The 21,161-nt window shown below is 44.7% G+C and overlaps 1 protein-coding gene across 3 annotated transcripts in view; it reads left to right on the top strand.

Annotated features, from left to right (window-relative positions):
- HMBOX1 (homeobox containing 1) overlaps positions 1-21,161 on the top strand; it is a 165,199-nt gene that overhangs the window by 74,174 nt on the left and 69,864 nt on the right. For all 3 annotated transcript variants that reach the window (XM_049771122.1, XM_049771121.1, XM_049771120.1), the window contains exon 3: positions 11,214-11,696. In XM_049771122.1, coding sequence (XP_049627079.1) covers positions 11,214-11,696 — 483 coding nt within the window. The remainder of the gene's footprint in view (positions 1-11,213; positions 11,697-21,161) is intronic.

Genomic DNA, 21,161 nt, shown 5'->3' with positions numbered 1-21,161 from the left:
ACTCTTCATTGCAAATTAAACACTGTGAGGCAGGGGCCTACACTGCCTGCTTAGCACTGAGTCAGTCCCCCCAGCCCCTATGGCCCCTCTTCTTTGTTTTTTTTTTTTTGTTTTTGTTTTTGTTTTTGTTTTTGTTTTTTTTTTGGTTTTTGGGCCACACCCTGTGACACTCAGGGGTTACTCCTGGCTACGCGCTCAGAAGTTGCTCCTGGCTTCTTGGGGGACCATATGGGACGCCGGGGGATTGAACCGTGGTCCGTCCTAGGCTAGCGCAGGCAAGGCCGGCACCTTACCTCCAGTGCCACCGCCCGGCCCCCTCTTCTTTGTTTTTAAAGTATAATCAATACATTGTAATATAGAATCCTATTTTTCTTCAGGTCCTTTTATTATAAAGCGATCATTTTGTTTATTTTTGTTTTTTGTTTTGGGTCACACCCTGCAATACTCAGGGCTTACTCCTCCTGTGCCTAGAGACTTACTCCTTGAGGGAGTAAGCGATCCTCTGAGGTGCTGGGGATCAAATACAGCATGCCAGGCCAGCGCCTTCACTCTCCAGCCCTTCAGGGAATTTTTTTTTGTTTTTTTTTTGTTTGTTTGTTTTGTTTTGTTTTGTTTTTTTGGTTTTTGGTTTTTGAATCTTACCCCGCAGTGCTCAGGTGTTACTCCTGGCTATGTGCTCAGAAATCGCTCCTGGCTTAGGGGACCATATGGAATGCCTGGGGATCAAACCACAGTTAGTCCTAGGCTAATACCACCTTATGGCTTTGAGCCACCACTCCAGCCCCTCAGGGAGCATTTTTTCCCTCTTATTTGTCATCGTGACTCACTTTTAGTGACTCCTATAGGCTTCACTTGTAAAAAATCCTTGTACTTTTTGTTTGTTTGTTTGGTTGGTTGGTTTTTGGGTCACACCTGGCAGTGCTCAGGGGTTACTCCTGGCTCTACGCTCAGAAATCACTCCTGGCATGCTCGGGGGGACCATATGGGATGCCGGGATTCAAACCACTGTCTTTCTGCATGCAAGGCAAATGCCCTATCTCCATGCTATCTCTCCGGCCCAAATCCTTGTACTCTTAACTATCACTCTTTTTTTTTTTTGGTTTTTGGGCCACCCACACCCGGTAGTGCGTAGGGGTTACTCCTGGCTATGCGCTCAGAAATCGGCCCTGCTTGGGGAATCATATGGGACGCCGGGGGATCAAACCAAGGTCTATCTTGGATCAGCTGCATACAATGCAAATGACCTACCAATGGACCATTGCCCCGACCCCTCTTAACTGTCACTCTTAATTCTCAGTTTACTCTTATTTTCATTTTCTGATCTTTGCTGTTTATAGCTGCTGCTGCTTTTTGTGGTAACAGTAATGAAGAAAGAGGATAAAATACCACAACTAATAAGAGCTGGAATATACCTTTAATTGATTAACTTGGTGGTGACCATAGCGTGCACAGAACCATCATACGGTACTACCATGTGTGCAAAACATTATGGCCCTGTGATCTGGCTGCATTTATTTTATTTGTTTTATGGGTTTTGGGGTCACACCCATTGTACTCAGGGGAGATTCCTGGCAAGTTTGGGGTACCCTATGGGATGAAGGATCAAATCTGGATTGGCCACATGCAAGGCAAATGTCCTCCCCACTGTTCTTTCACTCCAGCCCAAGATCTGTCTGCATTTCTGCCTTGCCATCCATTTTAGGGACAAAGATAACGGGACATGAAATAACTCAAGGGGACGGCCTTCAAGGCTATGCATTCTGGATCTCAGTTCAGTTCTCGGAGTTCCCCAAGCACTGTGTGGGGAAGCCCATAGCATCATGGTATGGTACCCCAAAAGCAACAAGCAAAAGAGATAGAGAGAGGAAGCCAGAGAGATAGTATGGAGGTAAGGTGTTTGCCTTGCATGCAGAAGGTCGGTGGTTTGAATCCCAGCATACCATATGGTCCCCTGAGCCTGCCAGGAGTGATTTCTGAAAATATAGCCAGGAGTAACCCCTGAGCGTGGTCGGGTGTGACCCAAAAACAAAAAAAGAAAAAAAAAAGAGAGAGAGAGAGAGGATCTTACAGTAAGGCCCCTGCCTTGCAGTGAAGCATATTTCAGTTCTCTCCTCTGCACTGTGTAAGGCCCCACAAGCTTCACTCAGGTCACTCTTGAGTAGATCTGGGTATGACCCCACTCCCACCCCCTACTCCCCAAAATAACCCCAATAAGCCGGAGTGATGGTGCAGCGGTAGGATGTTGGCCTTGCCTTTCACGCTGTTGACCCAGGATAGATCTCTGTTTGATCCCCAGTGTCCCATATGGTCCCCTAAGCCAGGAGCGATTTCTGAGTGCATAGTAAGGAATAACCCCTGAGTATCATTGGGTGTGGTCCAAAATCACCCCCCCCCCAAAAAATCCAATGAGATGGAATCAGGTTAGAGATTCCATTAATATTTGCCAATAAAGTAACCATATGTTATTTTGTATTTGTGGCTTCCAGGTAAATTGTTTATGGGTGCTTGATCCACTTTTGCCCCTACATGTTTGTATAATTGAAGAAAGTAAGTTCTGGGGCTGAAGGAATGGATAGCAAAGCAGGTCCGGCATTTGCCTTGCATGCGGCTGGCCCTGGTTCGATTCCTGGCATCCCATATGGTCCCCTGAACCCACCAGGAGTGATTTCTGAGCTCAGAGCCTGGAATAATCCTTGAATGCTGAGGGAACCCCCCAAAAAAAGAGAGGTGGGGAGAGAGAGAAAGTTAGTTCTGAGCTCTACAGTCTTTTTCTAGAAGGGCTTACCAGAGGTCTCAAACTCAGTGGCCTGCGGGCCGTTTGCGGCCCTCCGTACGCTAGAGGAATCTTTTTTTGTTTTGTTTTGTTTTAGTTGTTTGGGTCACACCCCCCAGTGTTCAAGGCTTACTACTGACTTTGCACTCAAGGATCACCCCGACTTTGCCTCCTGCGGCCCCCAGGTAAATTGAGTTTGAGACCCCTGGCTTAGAAGGTCCATGTTCAAGGAGGGGTGAACTTGTGAAATAGTTGGATGTTACAGTTTGATAGTATGTACGGTCATTTAGGACATCGGTTTATGAGCTGAGCTGTAATTCAGAATTTAATTGTTCCTTTATGCCTTAAACATTGTCTGTGTTATTGCAGTATTGAAATTCTTTTCACATCATTTTCAATTATTGTTGCCCTGAGACTGCATTCAGATGAGGAGTTTAAGTGAAAGATGTCCCTTGTTCTCGTGCACATGGTTAAAATTGATTCAGTTCCTCCATGGTATCTTTCTCTTATCAAGGATCTGTGAGTATCCTGGACTTAGATGACCTTTCTAGGTCATTGATTTCTGTGATTTTAGGACTGTGTGACTACACTAGGTAAATGATGAGAAATCATATTCTAAGTGACAGTATGTGTCTTTGTTAGTTTGGTGATGCATGTTGCAATGTTATTCCTGATAGGTCGGCAAAGCTTCTAATTTCACTGTTTTTCTTAGTAAAATACTGTCCCTTCAGTGTCATGTATGATTTTCTCTTATCATTGTCTCTATCATTCTACTCATTCTAATCATTCTTGAATTCCATTCAAGCAATTACACATTTTTTTCCTACCTTTATTTTTTTTTGTATTAGTGACCTCACAGTACAAGTTGTCTTAATTTTTGTTTTGTTTTGTTTTGTTTTGTTTTGTTTTGTTTTTGGGCCACACATGGCCATGCTCAGGGATTATTCCTGGCACTCAGAAATTGCTCCTGGTTTAGGGGGACCATATGGGATGCCAGGAATCAAACCTAGGTCTCTCCTGGGTCAGCTGTGTGCAAGGAAAATGCCTTACTGCTGTGCTTATGTCTTTTTGGCTCTCCTTTCAGGTATCACTCCTGGCAAGCTCAGGGGACCATATGTGGTAATGCTGGGGATTGAACCTGGACCAGCCCTACACAAGGCAAACACCCTACCCACTGAACTGTCTCTTCAAAACCCTCAGAGACCTAATTTTAAAAGATGAAGCATCTTGCTATATTCTGGTTTAAGAGAAGAAGGAGGAATTCAGTCTCTCAAATCATAGCATAGCAGGAAGAACCAGGCTGTCTCTAGAATTTTTGTTTGTTTTAATGATTTATTTAAGCACCTTGGTTACAAAAATTGTTCATTGTTGGGTTTCAGTCATACAATGTATACCACTCTTCACTAGTGCACCCTTCCCACCACTGATATATCCAATTTCCATCCAACTCCCCACCCCTGCCTGTCTTAAGGGCAGACAATTTGCTTATCTTTCCCTCTCTTTCTCTTTCTCTCCCTCTCCTTCTTTCATGCTCTCTCTCTCTCTCTCTCTCTCTCTCTCTCTCTCTCTCTCTCTCTCTCTCTCTCTCTCTCTCTCTCTCTCTCCTTCTCCTCCCTCTCTCTCCCTCTCCCCCACCTTTCCTTTTTGACCCTGTGGTTTGCACTATTGTCAATGGAGGGGTGCCTTGAATGTCACTTTCTCTCCTTTCAGCTCCAAGTTCTTGTCCAGAGTGATGAGTTCCAACTATCCTAGTAGACCTCCAGCTATACTCACTGCTCTTTGTGGTGAGCTTTCTACCCTGGGCTGGGCCTCCTGACCCTTATTTCTGTTGTCTCTGGATATTATTACCATACTAGCTCTTGTTCTAATATCCCACAAATGAGTGAGATTATTCTATTGTCTTTCTCTTTTTCCCTCTGGCTCATTTCACTTAGCATAATAATATCCATGTACATCCATGTATAAGCAAATTCATGACCTTTTTTTTTTTTTCTACTGGCTGTACAAAGGCCACTAAGAATGGGAGAAACTGTTTACCTAATACCCAGCAGATAAGACACTGATTGAGGGGCCAGTGAGGTGAGGTGGCGCTAGAGGTAAGGTGTCTGCCTTGCAAGCGTTAGCCAAGGAAAGATCGAATCAACCTCGGTTCAATCCCCAGGCGTCCCATATGGTCCCCCCAAGCCAGGGGCAGTTTCTGAGTGCTTAGCCAGGAGTAACCCCTGAGCATCAAACGGGTATGTCCCGAAAAATAAAAAAGACACTGATTGAATGTTACAAAAAAAAAAAATCTAACCCCATCCAAAAATGAGAAGAAATGAATCAACACTTCCTCAGAGAAGAAATACTGATGGCCCGGCAAGGTGGCGCTAGAGGTAAGGTGTCTGCCTTGCAAGCGCTTGCCAAGGAAGGACCGCTTGCCAAGGAAGGACCGCAGTTCGATCCCCCGGCGTCCCATATGGTCCCCCCAAGCCAGGGGCAATTTCTGAGCTTAGCCAGGAGTAACCCCTGAGCATCAAACGGGTGTGGCCCAAATAACCAAAAAGAAAAAAAAAAAGAAGTTGAGGTCTTCGCTGCTGAGGAGCAGGAATAGCAGATCTTATGGTTCGAATCCCGGTGTCCCATATGGTCCCCCGTGCCTGCCAGGAGCTACTTCTGAGCAGACAGCCAGGAGTAGGAGTAATCCCTGAGCACCGCTGGGTGTGACCCAAAAACCAAAAAAAAAAAAAAAAAAAAAGAAATACTGATGGCCAAAATGCACCTGAAAACTTGCCACACATCACTATTCTTTAGGGAGAGGCAAGCCCCATGATTTTGGAATGAACTGACCCCCTCCAGGGTGGAACACTACAAGCCTCAATCCTGGAATTACTGACATGAATCCTACAACATTTTTTCCTGTTTTGTGCCTTTTTTTATGTATGTTTATTTCTGCTTTTGTTTTTGCTTTACATTTCTTACTGTGTTTGCTTTATTTCCCCACCAACTTCCTCCCAGGTGCTGAGATAAGGTCCCTGTCATCTCGCCCTGCCCTGAGGAAGCTGGCTGAGGAAGCTGAGGAAGGAGCTGGCTCCTTCCTGCTATGTTAATGTATGGCAGTTGAACTTGGACACCCCCTTGGGGCCCACTGCAATGAAAGTTGAACCTGGACATGCCCCTTGGACACACCCCTTGTCATGCTGGTATAAAAGGAAAAAACTTGGATTGTTGCAGGATTGTTGCAGGATAGTGACCAGAGCAGAGCCTGCTGGTTCACAGGGGGCCAGAGATAAAGCATCAGAGAGATGCTGCCAGCTGTGTATCTATTTTTTTCTCTTTCTTTTTTGAACTCAGGCCTCTCCTGCCACCATTGAATTTCCATCTATCTCTCCCTCTCTCTCAGAAACCCTTGGGCAGCAGTGGCAGGCCTCAGACTCCAGGAGGAATAAAAAGTAGACTTGGTTTCTACTTTCTCTTTCAGTCCTGGATGGGCAGTCACTACAAGTTGGCATGCCTGGGTGGGTATGAGGCCCCACCTGGCAATGGGGCCCCATGGGCCCCTGCAAACCTTGCAGCACTGAGCACTGGCAGTAGTGGGCCTCTTCAGCTTGCAGCGGCTAAGCAGCAGTCGGACTTGCAGCTTACTGCAGTAACCTGCTCTCTAAAGGCGAATTTCTACAAAACAGCTAGGCTAAGAGCACTTTGCGGAGAGGTGATGTTTGCTGCCTTCTACTATCTCCTTTTGTGAAATTTTCAAATAAAAGTTTTTCTGAAGAGACTCTGCCCTAGCCTCCTTTTACTTTTACCCAGAACTAGGTCTGCCAACTAACTCCTGTTAACTGCCTCCTGCCTGGGTGTTTAGAAGCAGGTATGGGTATGGAAGATCAGGGTGGAACGTATGTTTGTTCTGGGCTCTCTCACTCTCCTGGCTCCAGCCCACTCCACACCCCCTTATTCTCTCTCTTGTTCTCAATCCAAGAAGCAGGCTGAAAGCCCCTTGACCCTTATACTATCACCCCCCCTTTCTTCGATGTTTTAATTCTAAGGACCACTCTGCTTCAGCCCTTTCTACCCAGTGAACATGATGAGGTGAAGTATTCAATTGTCTCAGACACTGTGGCTCTTTTGTTTTGATAGTTCTTCAGATTTTGGAGTAGGTACATTCATGACACATTAGAAGATGGAGATAGCTGGCTTTGATTTTATGCTACAACCCAGTGCTGAGTCATGGAGAATTTTAGTCATTGTAGAAAGGTCGCTGTCTGATCTCATGGCGAAGGTGAATGGGAAGCTGTCCTGATGGATTGATTTTTGTGCATATAATAAAATAGTTCTAGAAGGCTCCTGGCTTGGGTGAGGTCAGGGTATGAAATATTTTGAAAGCCTGAAGCTTGGTGTGAGCAAAAGATGGGTTTCTGGGACCTGAGAGATAGCACAACAGGGGCATTTGCCTTACATGTGACCGACCTGGGAGGGACCTGGTTCAATTCCTGGTATCCCATATGGTTCCCCAGCCTGCCAGGGGCGCTTTCTGAATACAGAGCTAGGAATAACCCCTGAGCACCGCTGGGTGTGGCCCAGAGAACCATCAGTCAATCAAATCAATCAATAAATAAAAATTTGTTTTTTTTTTTTTAAAAAGGTCTCTGGTTGGGGCCGGCGAGGTGGCGCTAGGGGTAAGGTGTCTGCCTTGCAAGCACTAGCCAAGGGAAGATTGAGAATGCTGTTCGATCCCCAGGCATCCCATATGGTCCCCCCAAGCCAGGGGCAATTTCTGAGTGCTTAGCCAGGAGTAGCCCCTGAGCATCAAATGGGTGTGGTCCAAAAAACAGAAAAACAAACGAAAAAAAAAAGGTCTCTGGTTTTCAAGTGAAAATGAGGAGCTATAGAAATATCATCTTACAGGGCCAGAGAGTTAGCATGGAGTAGGACGTTTGCCTTGCATGCAGAAGGACAGTGGTTCGAATCCCGGCATCCCATATGGTCCCCTGAGCCTGCCAGGAGTGATTTTTGAGTGTAGAGCCAGGAGTAATCCCTGAGCGCTGCTGGGTGTGGACCCCCCCCACCCCCCAAAAAAAAGAAATATCACCTTACCAAATCAGTAAATGACACTGTAAGTTATTTGAATTGCTATAACAGGATTTGGCGGCTTTGGGGGAAGAAAAGATTTCCTTTGATTAAGGATTAAAATATGACTAAGCACTAGCCAGGGTGGCCAAAGTGCTGAGGACTAGAAGAGAAACTAAAATATTAAGAGTCTCTTATAAGCCATTAGGAAAATGTTTAGACGCCCACTGAGTAGTCCTTTATTTAAGTATGATAATGAATATAATAGTAATGTGCAGACCAGCAGTGTTTCCTCTGTGTGTTCACAGATTTGTGTCATGTCACTGATATGGGACATAGGACTTGACCAGCACTGCCTGGTATTTGGGGGTGCAGGGAAATATTTGGGCATCATCTAGCTGTTCTCGGGGGCTGCTGGAGAGTTGTATTTCCAGGTCATTCAGGGGCCTTGAGCAAGGCATGAATCCTGGAGAAGTCATTAACCCCTGGACTGTCTCTCCAGCCTTGTGAAGCATTTTATGCTAAATCCAAGGTATATTGTTCTCTTAAATTTCTCATTTGAGGGGATAGAGAAAGGAATATTTATACATACATACATATATATATATATATTATCTTTGTAGTGCATATTGAATTTAGAAAATTTGTGTGGAAATGTGTCTGGTATAAATGGCATTTAAAAATGAAAGAAGACATGTAAAGCAGACAAACAGCAATCCTTCTTGGGAAAAAATAAAGTTCAGATCCTTTCACAAGGGCCAGAATGTTAGTCCATTGGGGAAAACGTTTGCCTATGGTCTAGCATCTTATATGGTCCTTGGAGACCGCCAGGATCGACCCTTGAGCACAGAACCAGGAGCACTATCGGGTGTGGCTCCTCCCCTCAAAAAGCAAAATAAAAATATACTCTCATTGAGTCAAAGTAAATCTAATTTCTAGATTGTGGACAGGCTTTGTATGTTAATAAGAATATTAGAGTTTCTCATTTATGATTCCTGGATTTAGCCTTAAATCTGAAATGAGTGGCAGTTGGAAATGTAAAAGAACAGTACCCTGGACCCCAGCCCTTCTCACATATTATTCCAGCCAGCAACAACCTGCTGCTATCCAGATGGAGGTACCTGTGCTTCCCATGACAGCATGGGGTCCTGGGACCTCTAAATAAAAATGAGGCTCTGTGGCCCAGATGACCAGTATGTGGCTTATAGACAACTTAGCTGGGTGTGGCCCAGAGACCAAAAAAAAAACCCAAAAACGAAGTTTGCTTTTCTATTTCATTGTGTGTGTGTGCACATGCACGGTAGGGCATTTCTCTTGCATGCGGCCAACCATGGTTTGATCCCCAGCATCTCAGATTGTTCCCCAAGTCTGCCAGGAGCAATTTCTGAGCGCAGAGCCTGTAGTAACCCCTATGCGGCGCTGGGTGTGGTTCAAAAACCCAACCCCCCAGAAAAATGAAGGCAATAAACAGTTGGTTTCTTTTTTTTTTTTTTTTTTTTTTGGTTTTTGGATCACAACCGGCAGTGCTCAGGTTACTCCTGGCTTTATGCTCAGAAGTTGCCCCAGGCAGGCACAGGGGACCATATGGGATGCCAGGATTTGAACCACCATCCTTCTGCATGAAAGGCAAACGCCTTACCTCCATGCTATTTCTCCGGCCCTGAACAGTTGGTTTCTTTTGGGGGGCATACCCTGTGATGCTCAGGGCTTACTCCTGACTTTGCATTCAGGGATCACTCTTGGTGGTTCTTGGGGGACCAAATGGGGTGCGGGGGAGCAGACCTGTTTGGCTGCATGTAAGGCCAGTGCCTTCCCCACTGTGCTCTCTCACCAGAGCCGTGAAACATTTTTTTTAATTTATTTTTATTTTTTTGGTTTTTGGGCCACACCCTGTGATGCTCAGGAGTTACTCCTGGCTATGCGCTCAGAAATTGCTCCTGGCTTAGTGAACCATATGGGATGCTGGGGGATCAAAGCATGGTCCATCCTAGGTCAGCTGCGTCCAAGGCAAATATCCTACCACTGCACCACTGCTCCAGTCCTGTGAAACATTTTTTTAAATAAAAATATGTGACCGCAGATAATTAGTTGAGAATACATTATAGGAAATGCTTACCCAGTAACTTCCTAGAAGTGAATTGTCAATAACTGTTTAGTAGAGAGAGAGATAGAAACAGTGAGCTCTCCAGTGGCTTAGAGGCACTTGACAGAGATGTTTACCTCCAAGGTGAGGAAATGCCTCGATTTTTTATTTTCATCTGCAAATACTTCATCTCCCTTCATCATCCCCTATTTGGTACAGAATGCTAAAAATAGAAGAAACTGCCACTTTAAAAAAACATGAATAGTAAAGCCATGTTTTAGAAAAATTCAGGTAGATCTTGACAGCTCCCTTAATATTGTTACTGGATCTGACTCATTTTTTTTTTTTACTCTACCTAGACGTTAAAACAATTTCCTAAGGAAAATAATGGGTAGTTGAGTTTGGCTACAGTCATGTAGGACCCATTTCTCAGTGACAGTTTAAAGAAGAATGCATGAGAGTAGAATGATGGGGTTTGCATGCATTTGCAGAATGGGGGCAGTAACATGGTGCTTGATCCATTATTTTTCTGTACCTCTCTTGCCATTTAAACATATTTGCTAGTTATTAGTATTTGCTTGGATTTCAGTTGCCAAATTATACAAAGTGAAATTATGGAATTCCTAGATTAATTTGTTGGTTTTTAGTAAAACAGTCCTTTTTTTTTTAGTGTAAAACAGTCTTAATAAAAACATTTTTAAAAGCAACTTCCCATTAAAACTAACATAGAATATACATTTGAATTGGGAAAAAAATATTCGCGACTCTGACAGAACAAAAATCAATATTATATCTTCTTTGTTGTTCTGATATCACTGTCATAGCAAAATTCCGATTTAGATATTGACCAAGTAAAGGGAAACATAAGTGACAGGCCTCATGAAATTGGGATTCATGTTATTATTCCTGATGTCCCCCTGCTAATAATTTTTTAGTACCAGTTTATTTGCCAGGATGATAACATCCTATACCGAGTAGTTGTTAATTTTATTTTTGTTTGGGTGCCACACTCGGTGGCTCAGGGCTTCCTCCCTCCAGGCTTTGCTCTCAGGAATCACTCCTTGCAGTGCTCAGGGAGCCCTATGGAATGCCGGGGATTGAACCTGGGTTGGCTGACATAGGGCAAGTGCCCTCCTCGTTATCCAATGGCTCTGTCCCAGTCTTATTAAAATGGGGGTGTGATTGTTGTGCTCCTGTTTTTAGTTAAGATGGCATGACTGCCCTGCCTTTTGCACCTAGCATCTCTCCCAGCAAGGCCGTCTTGGGTCACACTGGTCACTCGGGCCATTTTCGTCCTGTCTCTTCTTGCAGTTTGCTGGACACCATGTCTCACTACACAGATGAGCCCCGGTTCACTATCGAGCAGATAGACCTGTTGCAGCGCTTGCGGCGCACAGGCATGACCAAGCATGAGATCCTGCATGCCCTGGAGACCCTGGAGCGCCTGGACCAGGAGCACAGTGACAAGTTCGGCCGGAGATCCAGCTATGGTGGCAGCGCCTCGTCTTATGGGAACAGCACCAGCAACGTGCCCGCGTCATCCTCGACGGCCACGGCCTCCACCCAGACACAGCCCTCAGGCATGTCCCCTTCACCCAGCAACAGCTATGACACGTCGCCACAGCCCTGCACGGCCACCCAGAATGGCCGGGACACCAGTGAGCGGCTGCCCACCGCCAACGGGAAGCTGTCGCCAAGTCGCTATCACGCCAACAGTATGGGCCAACGCTCCTACAGCTTTGAGGCCTCCGAGGAGGACCTGGACGTGGACGACAAGGTGGAGGAGCTGATGAGGTCAGTTCTGGGTCGTGCAATCACTCACCCTCCCCCATCCTTCCTTCCTGCCCCCCCCCCCAATGTCTTTGTCCTGATATTGCATATGAAAAGGATGAGTCCCAGTTCTGCACCCCACAGAGAGGAGCTGGGCTGACCCCTTTGCAGAGGCAAGCGAGGGAGGGAGTCTTTGTTGATTGTTTGGGTTTTTGTCTTATTTTTTCTTTCCAGCCTTCTGATGCTGGTAGAAGGATTTGGCCAGGTGTTGGTGTTTCTCTGGACACAGAAGCAACGTCTGGGCTGTTATCACTGAGTTTACCAAAGCACTAAACGCATTTCTTAAATCCTTAAAAGCTGGAGGGAAGATGAGAAAGAGAAGTCATGGGAACAGGGGTCGGGGCTTCAGTTTTATGGATGAAAAGGGGGTATTGTACAGCTTCATGCACAGCACAGACTAGCAACACTGAATACAGGGATTGATGCTGCCACCACCTCGCCTTGTAAGGAGCAGGCAGGGGTTGGAGGAGGTGAGGGATGACGGAGCCTGGAGTACTGGTGATGGGAGTTAACACTGATTGTCGGATTGGTGTTGCAATATTTAATGCCTAAAGCTCAGTCTTTGTAAATTATGTTTCTTTCCGGTTTTTTAAATAAATAAACCATCAAATTATTACTAGAAAAAGATTCTTAAATCCAATGTGAGGACTCTTTTTAAGAGAGAAGAATATTTGGGGGGAAGGGCCACACCTGGCGGTGCTCAGAGGTTACTCCTGGCTCTGTGCTCAGATATCACTCCTGACAGTGCTCGGGAAACCCTGTGGGATGCCAGGAAACAAGCCAGGGTTGGCCACATACAAGGTAAATGCCCTCCCCACTGTGCTCTCATTCTAGCCCCAGAGATTTTATTCTATTAGATGCAGAGGATCTTTTTTTTTTTTTTTTTTTGATCTTTTTATTTTATTTTATTTTTTTTGTTTTTGGGTCACACCAGCCAGCACTCAGAATATTCCTGGCTGTACGTTCAGAAATCACTCCTGGCAGGCTCGAGGAACCATATGGGATGCCGGGATTTGAACCACCATCCTTCTGCATGCGAGGCATTTGCTTTACCTCCATGCTATCTCTCCAGCCCCAGATGCAGAGGGTATTAAGTGTTTTCTCCAATATCCCGGACAATGGACCAACATTGTGGGTGTCTCTTCCATGCAAAAGACTCATAAACAGAAGTGGTACCGCAGTCCTTCTGCAGCTTGAATTCCGTTTTCAGAACAGAACCTTACTGGGTGGATCTTCTCCAGGGGTTAAGGCCTGTGTAGTAAGTCAAAATAGCTGTTGTATTCAGAAGGATGTGTACAAATGCTCTGTGTTACCTGGTAGATGGGAGGAGAAGCACTTAGTCTGAAGTACTGACAGAAGGATTGGCAGCTCCCATGCCCTTGGTTATGTTTGACTCCAAGATTCAGAATTGTCCTAAGAATATTTAATTTTAATTAGTTTATTTACTTACTGGTTTTTGGGCCACACCCAGCAGAACTCTGGAGTGATTCCTGGTTCTTTGCTTATGAGTTACTCCTGGCAGACTCAGGGAACTCTATGGGGTGCCAAGGATTGAACCCGGGTCAGCTACATGCAAAGCAAATACACTACTCCATGTGCTATTGTTCCAGCCCCAGCAATGGGAATTTTATTTTAAAGTGAGGGAACGGTGGAAGTTAGGATAGACCCACCATGTTTCATGTTATAAAAATCATACACGGGTGGCTGGAGAGATAGCATAGAGGTAAGGCGTTTGCCTTGCGTGCAGAAGGCTGGTGGTTCGAATCCCGGCATCCCATATAGTCCCCTGAGAGAGCCTACCAGGAGTGATTTCTGAGCATAGAGCCAGTAGTAACCCCTGAGCGCGGCCAGGTATGACCCAAAAAACAAAAAAAAGAAACAAAATCATAAACGGGTTTCAGTGATAGTACCGGAGTACTTTCATTGCACATTGTTGGCCATGGTTCTATCCCTGGCACTACCTATGTTCCCTGGAGCACAGAACTAGGAGTGATCTCTGAGCATCTCTAGGTATGGCACAGAAATTGGACACCAGGAATTGGAAAGGAGTTGGTTAGTGGGAACTGAGACTAGGAAGTGAAGTGACAGTGGAGGTGTTTGAAGAGTCAAGGTCAGAATAAGCCATTTATGTTTGATTTGGTTAGAACCAAGGAGGCTTTTAATTCCCATTCTGTAGGAATAGCCACGCAGAAAGCAGTGTTTTTAGTGGAGTGCCATTACTATAGTCTGGAAGAAAGCTACTGTTGCCTTATAGTGGCAGCTAAAGTAGCAGTGAATTAACATGAATTAGCAAAATGAAATTGAAACCTCTAACCAGGGAGTTGCCATTTTTCGTAAAGACTTCTTTGAAGGGACATTAGTAAGTGGTCATTAATATTGCCCTGTTGAAGGCCTGTGTGATCCCAGTAGTAAGAAAGTAGCAGACTGTCCTGATTTTATTTTTCTGTGGAACTGCTTTGTACAATATTTTTAGGTTGATTGGACAGTTCTGTCCAGATTCCAGTGAAATTCTTGATATTGGTAGTTTCATAGAGCACCTGTTATTGAAGCTCTTATTTAAACCAGAAAAGGAGGGGGGCATGGAGGAAGCTCAGTGGTCAGGGGTTTATAGTGCAGAAATTGGGGGCTGGACCCCAGTCACCCTGAGTCCCGCAGCACTACTGAGCCACATCATTGGACCATGTATTCTGAACCATGTGGTTTGGGGTAATGCCAAGACCTCCAGTCCCTCCTGTTCCCCCAACTCCTAAAAGTAGGAAATGAACTTGGCTTGGCGCAGCAGTTGTCAAAGATGATGGTATGCGCACGCGCGTGTGTGTGTTTGTGTGTGTGTGAATGTGTGTGAATGAAGCAATTCTGATCTGAGTGTGAAAGGCAATTCTTTTTTTTTGGGGGGGGGGCTTGGTTTTTGGGTCATACCCGGCAGTGCTCAGGGGTCACTCCTGGCTCTCTGTTCAGAAATCACTCCTGGCAGGCTCAGGGGACCATATGGGATGCCGGGATTCAAACTACCATCCTTCTGCATTGCAAGGCAAATGCCTTACTTCCATGCTATCTCTCTGGCCCCGTGAAAGGCAATTCTAACCCGTGTTTGCACGTGCATGCTTGTGTATATGTGTGTAAAGCAATTCTGTGTATGTAAGGCAGTTCTAGCCTCTGTGTGTGAGCGCCTGCATGTGTATGTGTATAAGGCAACTCTGTATGTGTGGGTGTGGGAGAGTGGGGGGAGGAGAGAGAGAGAGACAGAGAGAGAGAGAGAGAGAGAGAGAGAGAGAGAGAGACATACAGAGAGAGAGAGAAAGAGATTATCTGTCACCAGGTTTTCTTTTTCAATCATAAAACCTATATATGGACGTGAAGGATTTCAGCTTCTTTACTCAGTTTTAATAAGCTTTTCAACAGAAGAGTTAATTGCCACTTGTGTATTATACTGACAAGAACTTTGGGGACACCATTTTTCTTTTAAGTTTTAGGAAGTTAACCAAGGTCTCTAATTTGACTACAAGGGTCTCAAATCTTAAGCATCAGCTCTTAGGTTGCCAAACTATCAGCATTCAGCTCTGTCCTTAAACAGAAAATTCACTTAGTGATAGTGTCAGGTGCTCCAGTTTCAAGGCTGAGTACATGAGGGTTTGGGTTGGGACGCTGTGTTTAATACGCTCCCCTTAGTGAGCTGTTTCCTCCCTTTTCTTGGCTGTTTCCTGGAATAGTTCCTTGGTTGCCTCTTCATCAGCAGCTTTCGGGGCCTGCTTCTCACTTTTTTCACATTTGCAATGACTGTCTGCAGTTGAAAGAAAGAAGTCACGGTTTTTCTCCCTTTTAATCCCTATAACCATATGATGAGGGGGAGTGGAGAAACTGAGTCACAGAATGAACTGGTTGTCTGAAGAACTCTTGATAGCAGCAGGGCCTGAACTCTTCACCAGTTTGTCTCTGGTAGAAGTTGGTACAAGTTCCTTCTGGAGAAAGGGTTTTTTTTTCTTCTTATCATGTCTGTTGATTTCTAGAGGACCCAAAGGAAGCATTAATATAATTCACACCAAAAGTGCAAATGCCTAAATGAGCTTGTGACACCTTTCCATGACGTTGGCCACTTCAGTCGGTCACCACCCAATGAGCTTTTATTCAGTAGAATATCAGACATTTTTGAGCAGTGGCTCTTTCTGTCATGTGCCCGTAGAGGCTTTAGACCATCTTTGCTTATTATATGGTGATTTTATTTCCTTTGCTTTTTCCTATCTGTTTTTGGGCCGTATATGACTGTGCACTCAGAGCTCACTCCTGGAAGGCTTAGGGCCCCCTGTGGGATACCAGGAATTGGACCCAGGTCAGCTGCATTTAAGGCAGGTTTCTGCCCCACCACTATGCTGTTGCCCAGGCCCTACTATGGGCACTTGATAGGGGTTGAATTACTATCATTTATGATTCACATGTTTGGGTGTCGATTCACATGACAGATACAAACTTAACTTTCACCCTTCCTAATTTCAGGGTGCACAGAGGAATTTTTTTTAAGGACTTCAGTTCTACATGTACAATTGATCACATTGTCAAGAATCAGAGCCAATGTCCTCCTACTTTTTCTATTTTTGAAAGCATCTTAAAATTACTAGAATATCCCTGTGAGGTTTATTTTTGTTCTGTTTTGGGGTTCTCCTGGAACATTGATAAGAATCATTGCCAGTGGTGCTTTGGGGAACTAGCAGGTCTTGTGGATTAAACTTGGGACTCAGGGCCAGAGTGATAGCACAGCAGGGAGGGTGTTTTCATTGCACATGGTTGACCCAGGTTCGATCCCTGGTAGCCCATAGGGTTATTTGAACACTGCCAAGAGTGATTCCTGAACACAGAACCAGGAGTAACCCCTGAGTACTGCTGGGTGTGGCCCCAAAACAAAGCCAAAAAGCATATCTGAGACTCCATATGCAAAGCACTTGCACTGGCCCTAGATCTAAAATATTCTTTTGATTTTTGTTTTGGGGCCACACCAGGTAGGTAGCACTTCTGACTCTACATTCAGAGATCACTCCTTGTAGGGTTTGGGGGACTATTTGGGATGACAGGGTTCAAACTCAGGTAAGCCACATGCAAGACAAAACTTACCCACTGTACTCTCTTTCAGCTTAGAATCTTAAATAATTTTTTTTGTTTTTGTTTTGGGGCAAAACCTGATAATGCTCAGGGCTTCCTCCTGGCTCTGCACTCAGGAATTACTCCTGGAGGTATGCAGGGGACCATATAAGATGCAGGAGATCTAACTCAGGTTGCCTGCATGCAAGGCAAGATCCTTACCCACTGTACTATCACTCTGCCTCTCCCCCCGAATCTAAAATACTCTTTTGTTTTGTTTTGTTTTTTTGTTTTTTGGGTTACACTCAGTGACGCTCAAGGATTACTCCTGGCTATGCGCTCAGAAATCTCTCCTGGCTTGGGGGATCATATGGGAAGCTGGGGGATCAAACCGCTGTCCGACCTACATTAGTTACGTACAAGGCAAATACCCTACCACCTGTGCCACTGCTCTAGCCCCTCGAATCTAAAATATATATATATTTTTTTTTGGTTTTTGGGTCACACCCGGCATTGCTCAGGGGTTACTCCTGGCTGTCTGCTCAGAAATAGCTCCTGGCAGGCACGGGGGACCATATGGGACACCAGGATTCGAACCAACCACCTTTGGTCCTGGATCGGCCGTTTGCAAGGCAAACGCCGCTGTGCTATCTCTCCGGGCCCTGAATCTAAAATATTTTTAACAGATTTTTTAATAGGGTATTTTAGGAAAATGATTAAGCCAAGAGCTCGAATGCTAACCTCTTCCCCATGTTAATATTTTAAAAGTCAGTTTATATTTGTAAATATATATATACTAATCTATTATTAGTATATTTCCACTAATGGAATCTATTGTCTTAGCAACACAAGAATTAAGCCTTTGAGCCTATTAAAATAATAAATTTGGAGACTTTCTTCTGAGTTAATTATTGGTCCATCTAATAATAGTATTAATTTCTTGTTTAGATAAGGTGTCTGTCTACAGTCACAGCATTCACCAGCCATCCTATTTTTCTTTGCAAGTTATCTTTCCATTATGCTTTTTCCCCATGAATGGAAATTTTAAAAAGAAAAACTTGTTTTTTTTCCAACTTAATTTTTTTGTTGTTGTTTTTTGTTTTTGGGTCACACCCAGCAGCACTCAGGGGTTACTCCTGGCTCTACACTTAGAAATCGCTCCTGGCAGGCTCAGGGGACCATATGGGATGCCGCGATTCTAACCACTGTCCTTCTGAATGCAAGGCAAACGCCCTACCTCCATGCTATCTCTCTGGCCCCCAAACTAAAATTTTTATATAATTTTATTCCACCTGTAGACTAGCCTTGGCAGTGTTGCTCTGTCCTGGAAGCTTTTGGGATGAAGAAAGGGCCTTCTAAGAAGTGAGGATTTTGACTTGGTGGCTGTGAGGGTGTTTGAAAACTTCTTTAACACCTCTGCTTCAGCAAAGGAAGAGGTGTGCCGCTTTAGGCTCCCACAAGTGACCTTCCATTCTGGTACCGAAACCTTAAATATACTTAATGGGACTCAAGTCCAAGCTACCCTGACCTTATCTTTGGCATTGCCAGGGGTCGGTCCACATGCATGGCCAGTGCACTCAACGGACATGTGCCCCCAGCCCTAAGTTTTAGGGCCCCACTCAGCAGTTCTCAGGGACTGCACCCAGCTCAGTGCATGGGGGTTCTGTTCCCTGCAGAATTGGGGGTCCACTTGGCCTCCCACATGCTTTTTTCTGCATTCTGGAGCTCTTTGCTGAGTTAGATCAGGTGCTTCTCTTCCACACTTGCTCCTTCATGGGACGAGTCAGGTTCTGTCATCTTTAGACCCCAAAAGAGGAAGTCATTCTGGGTGTTAAAGGACTGTGTAGTCTGATAAGAGAGCCAAGCCCAAGTTGGGAACTTGTACCATTAGCATGTCGTGAGATGGGGGAAATGGACTTTTAGCTCAGAACAAGATGATTTCCTCACATGTTGGGGAGCTGAGAATGAATGGCAGGTTGGTGATAGTTCAGATTCAAGCATTTAGACACAGATAAACTGGGGTTTATTTTGAAAATCGAATATTAAACTCAATGAACAGCATTCCTTGAATCCAAAAAACCTCAAAGAGTAGATTACCCAAAAGAGATTTTAAAAGAAAAGGGAAAAGAAAAAACTGATGCATTCTCTGAGGTAGATGACAAATGGAACCAGTGAAGGTACTATTTTGTCCTGTACAGGGGATCAGGTTCTTGCCTAGTATCCAGTGTTTCTTCTCTGGACACTGTAGCTTGGTCCCAACCTCCTCAAAGGTCAGGGGTCAGGCCTGAACACAAATCCAGGAATAGCCCCCGAGTATTGCCTTCTCTGACTCAAGTCCCTCCCCCCATAAATTTCAGAGGAAAAAAGAAGTAGGAAATGATGAAATGGATTTGAAAGATTCATGTTTTCACCAAGAAATGGATGATTTGACAGGTGGAAAGATGAAGGAGAGGGAGGAATATTAGGAGAATAGAGCCGCAGGATGGAACTTTGGGGTTCACCGAGAATTTGGCCTCGGGAGTGCTGAAATCTGGTAGTCATTTGGTAATCTTGAGTAAACCAACTGATGTCAAGTCACATCATTGCTGCTACCTCAGTTAAATTAAAAAAATTTTTTTTTTTGTTTTTTTGGGGGGTCACACCCGGCAGTGCTCAGGAGTTATTCCTGGGTCCAGGCTCAGAAATTGCTTCTGGCAGGTACGGGGGACCATATGGGACGCCGGGATTTGAACCAATGACCTCCTGCATGAAAGGGAAACACCTTACCTCCATGCTATCTCTCCAGCCTCATCAGTTAAATTTTTAGCCCTTTTCCCAGGGCCTCTTTGATTACCCACTGTGGATGTTTCCTTCTTGCTAACAATCTGAGCATTATTTATTTCATCTGTTGGGATTATTTCCAGAGGTCAGTTTACAAAATAATAGTTATAGCAGGTTCAGGTGGTTTTTTGTCTTGTTTTGTTTTCAAAAACATACCTGTACATTTACTTGCACACACTTTAATAGTAATTCTCATTTAATTTGAATTTCATGGGAAAAAAGGGATGAAAAGCTGTGTACCAGGGCATTGATGTTTCCTTTTTTGTTTTTGCTTTTTTGGGAGGCCACCCTGGTGGTCTTGGGTTACTCCTGGCTCTGCATTCAGGTCATTCCTGCAGTGCTTTGAGAACTCTCTGGGATGCAGGGAGGGGGATCGAACCCAGGTCAGCCGTGTGCAAAGCAAATGCCACTGTGCTTTTGCTCTGGTCCTTGATGTTTATCATTTTATAGAGAGAAGAATGTATCGTCAGCTACCCCCTTATCTTTCCGATCTTGTGGGGTGTTTGTTGTTGCTGTTTTTGTTGTGTTTGTGATTTCTTCTCAGGGATTATTAATGCCTCATTGTCTCATTGATCAAAAAAAGCCTAGATGGACTTGGGCAAGTGGAAAAGGTGCCAGGGAGTGATGCAGAAGGCAGAGCCCTTTCCCTCTGTCCCCTCTCTTAGTTCTTTGACGTGATATTTTTTTTCAGTTTCCAAACGCTTCTCTTGGGACTAAGCACTAGTTCTTTCAGCTGAGGCCGCTGTTCTGCTTGCGGGAACCCTGGATTTAATCTCCAGTTCCGCACAGTTCCCTGATGGACCCTGGGTGTGGCCTAAAAAAAACCCAAAAACCCGTATTACCATTAGCAGTAGCATCAAATTAAAAGACCTGGGAGATAGCTCAAAGGGCTAGAGTTTTATGTTTTACATGCTATTATACCAAGTTTGGTCTCTCATTTCTTGTTCCTCTCCATGAACTTAAGAGTACTTAAGAGTGTGGCCACAAAGCAAAAGCAAGAAAAGAAAAGGGCTTGGGGACTGGAGCAGGCATGTGGCCGTCCTGGGTTCAAACCCCAGCATCCCTAGGGTCAGTCCCCTGAGCACCACCAGGACTGATTGCAGAGCCTGAGTGCAGAGCCAGGAGTAACCCCTGAGTAAGTTAGATGTGGCCTCCAAACCAAAAATAAAGAAATAAATCTTTTTTTTGTTTGTTTTTGTTTTTGGGCCACACCCGGCGGCACTCAGGGGTTACTCCTGGCTATCTGCTCAGAAATAGTTCTTGGCAGGCACGGGGGACCATATGGGACACCGGGATTTGAACCAACCACCTTGGGTCCTGGATCAGCTGCTTACAAGGCAAACACCACTGTGCTATCTCTCCGGCCCCAAGAAATAAAATTTAAAAAGGAAAGAAAAGGATTCTTCTTAGAAATCAGTGAAGAGGTTAAAAAAAAAAAAACCCAAAAATCATAATACTTAGAAATTGATCAGTACTTAAAACTCTAGAATTGCAAGAATGTAGTATACTAATATGGAATAGGAACAAATGCTGTTTTAC

The sequence above is a fragment of the Suncus etruscus genome, chromosome 4 (assembly GCF_024139225.1).
Source record: "Suncus etruscus isolate mSunEtr1 chromosome 4, mSunEtr1.pri.cur, whole genome shotgun sequence".
Lineage (NCBI taxonomy): Eukaryota > Metazoa > Chordata > Mammalia > Eulipotyphla > Soricidae > Suncus > Suncus etruscus.
This window is presented reverse-complemented; position numbering and strand designations above follow the sequence as displayed.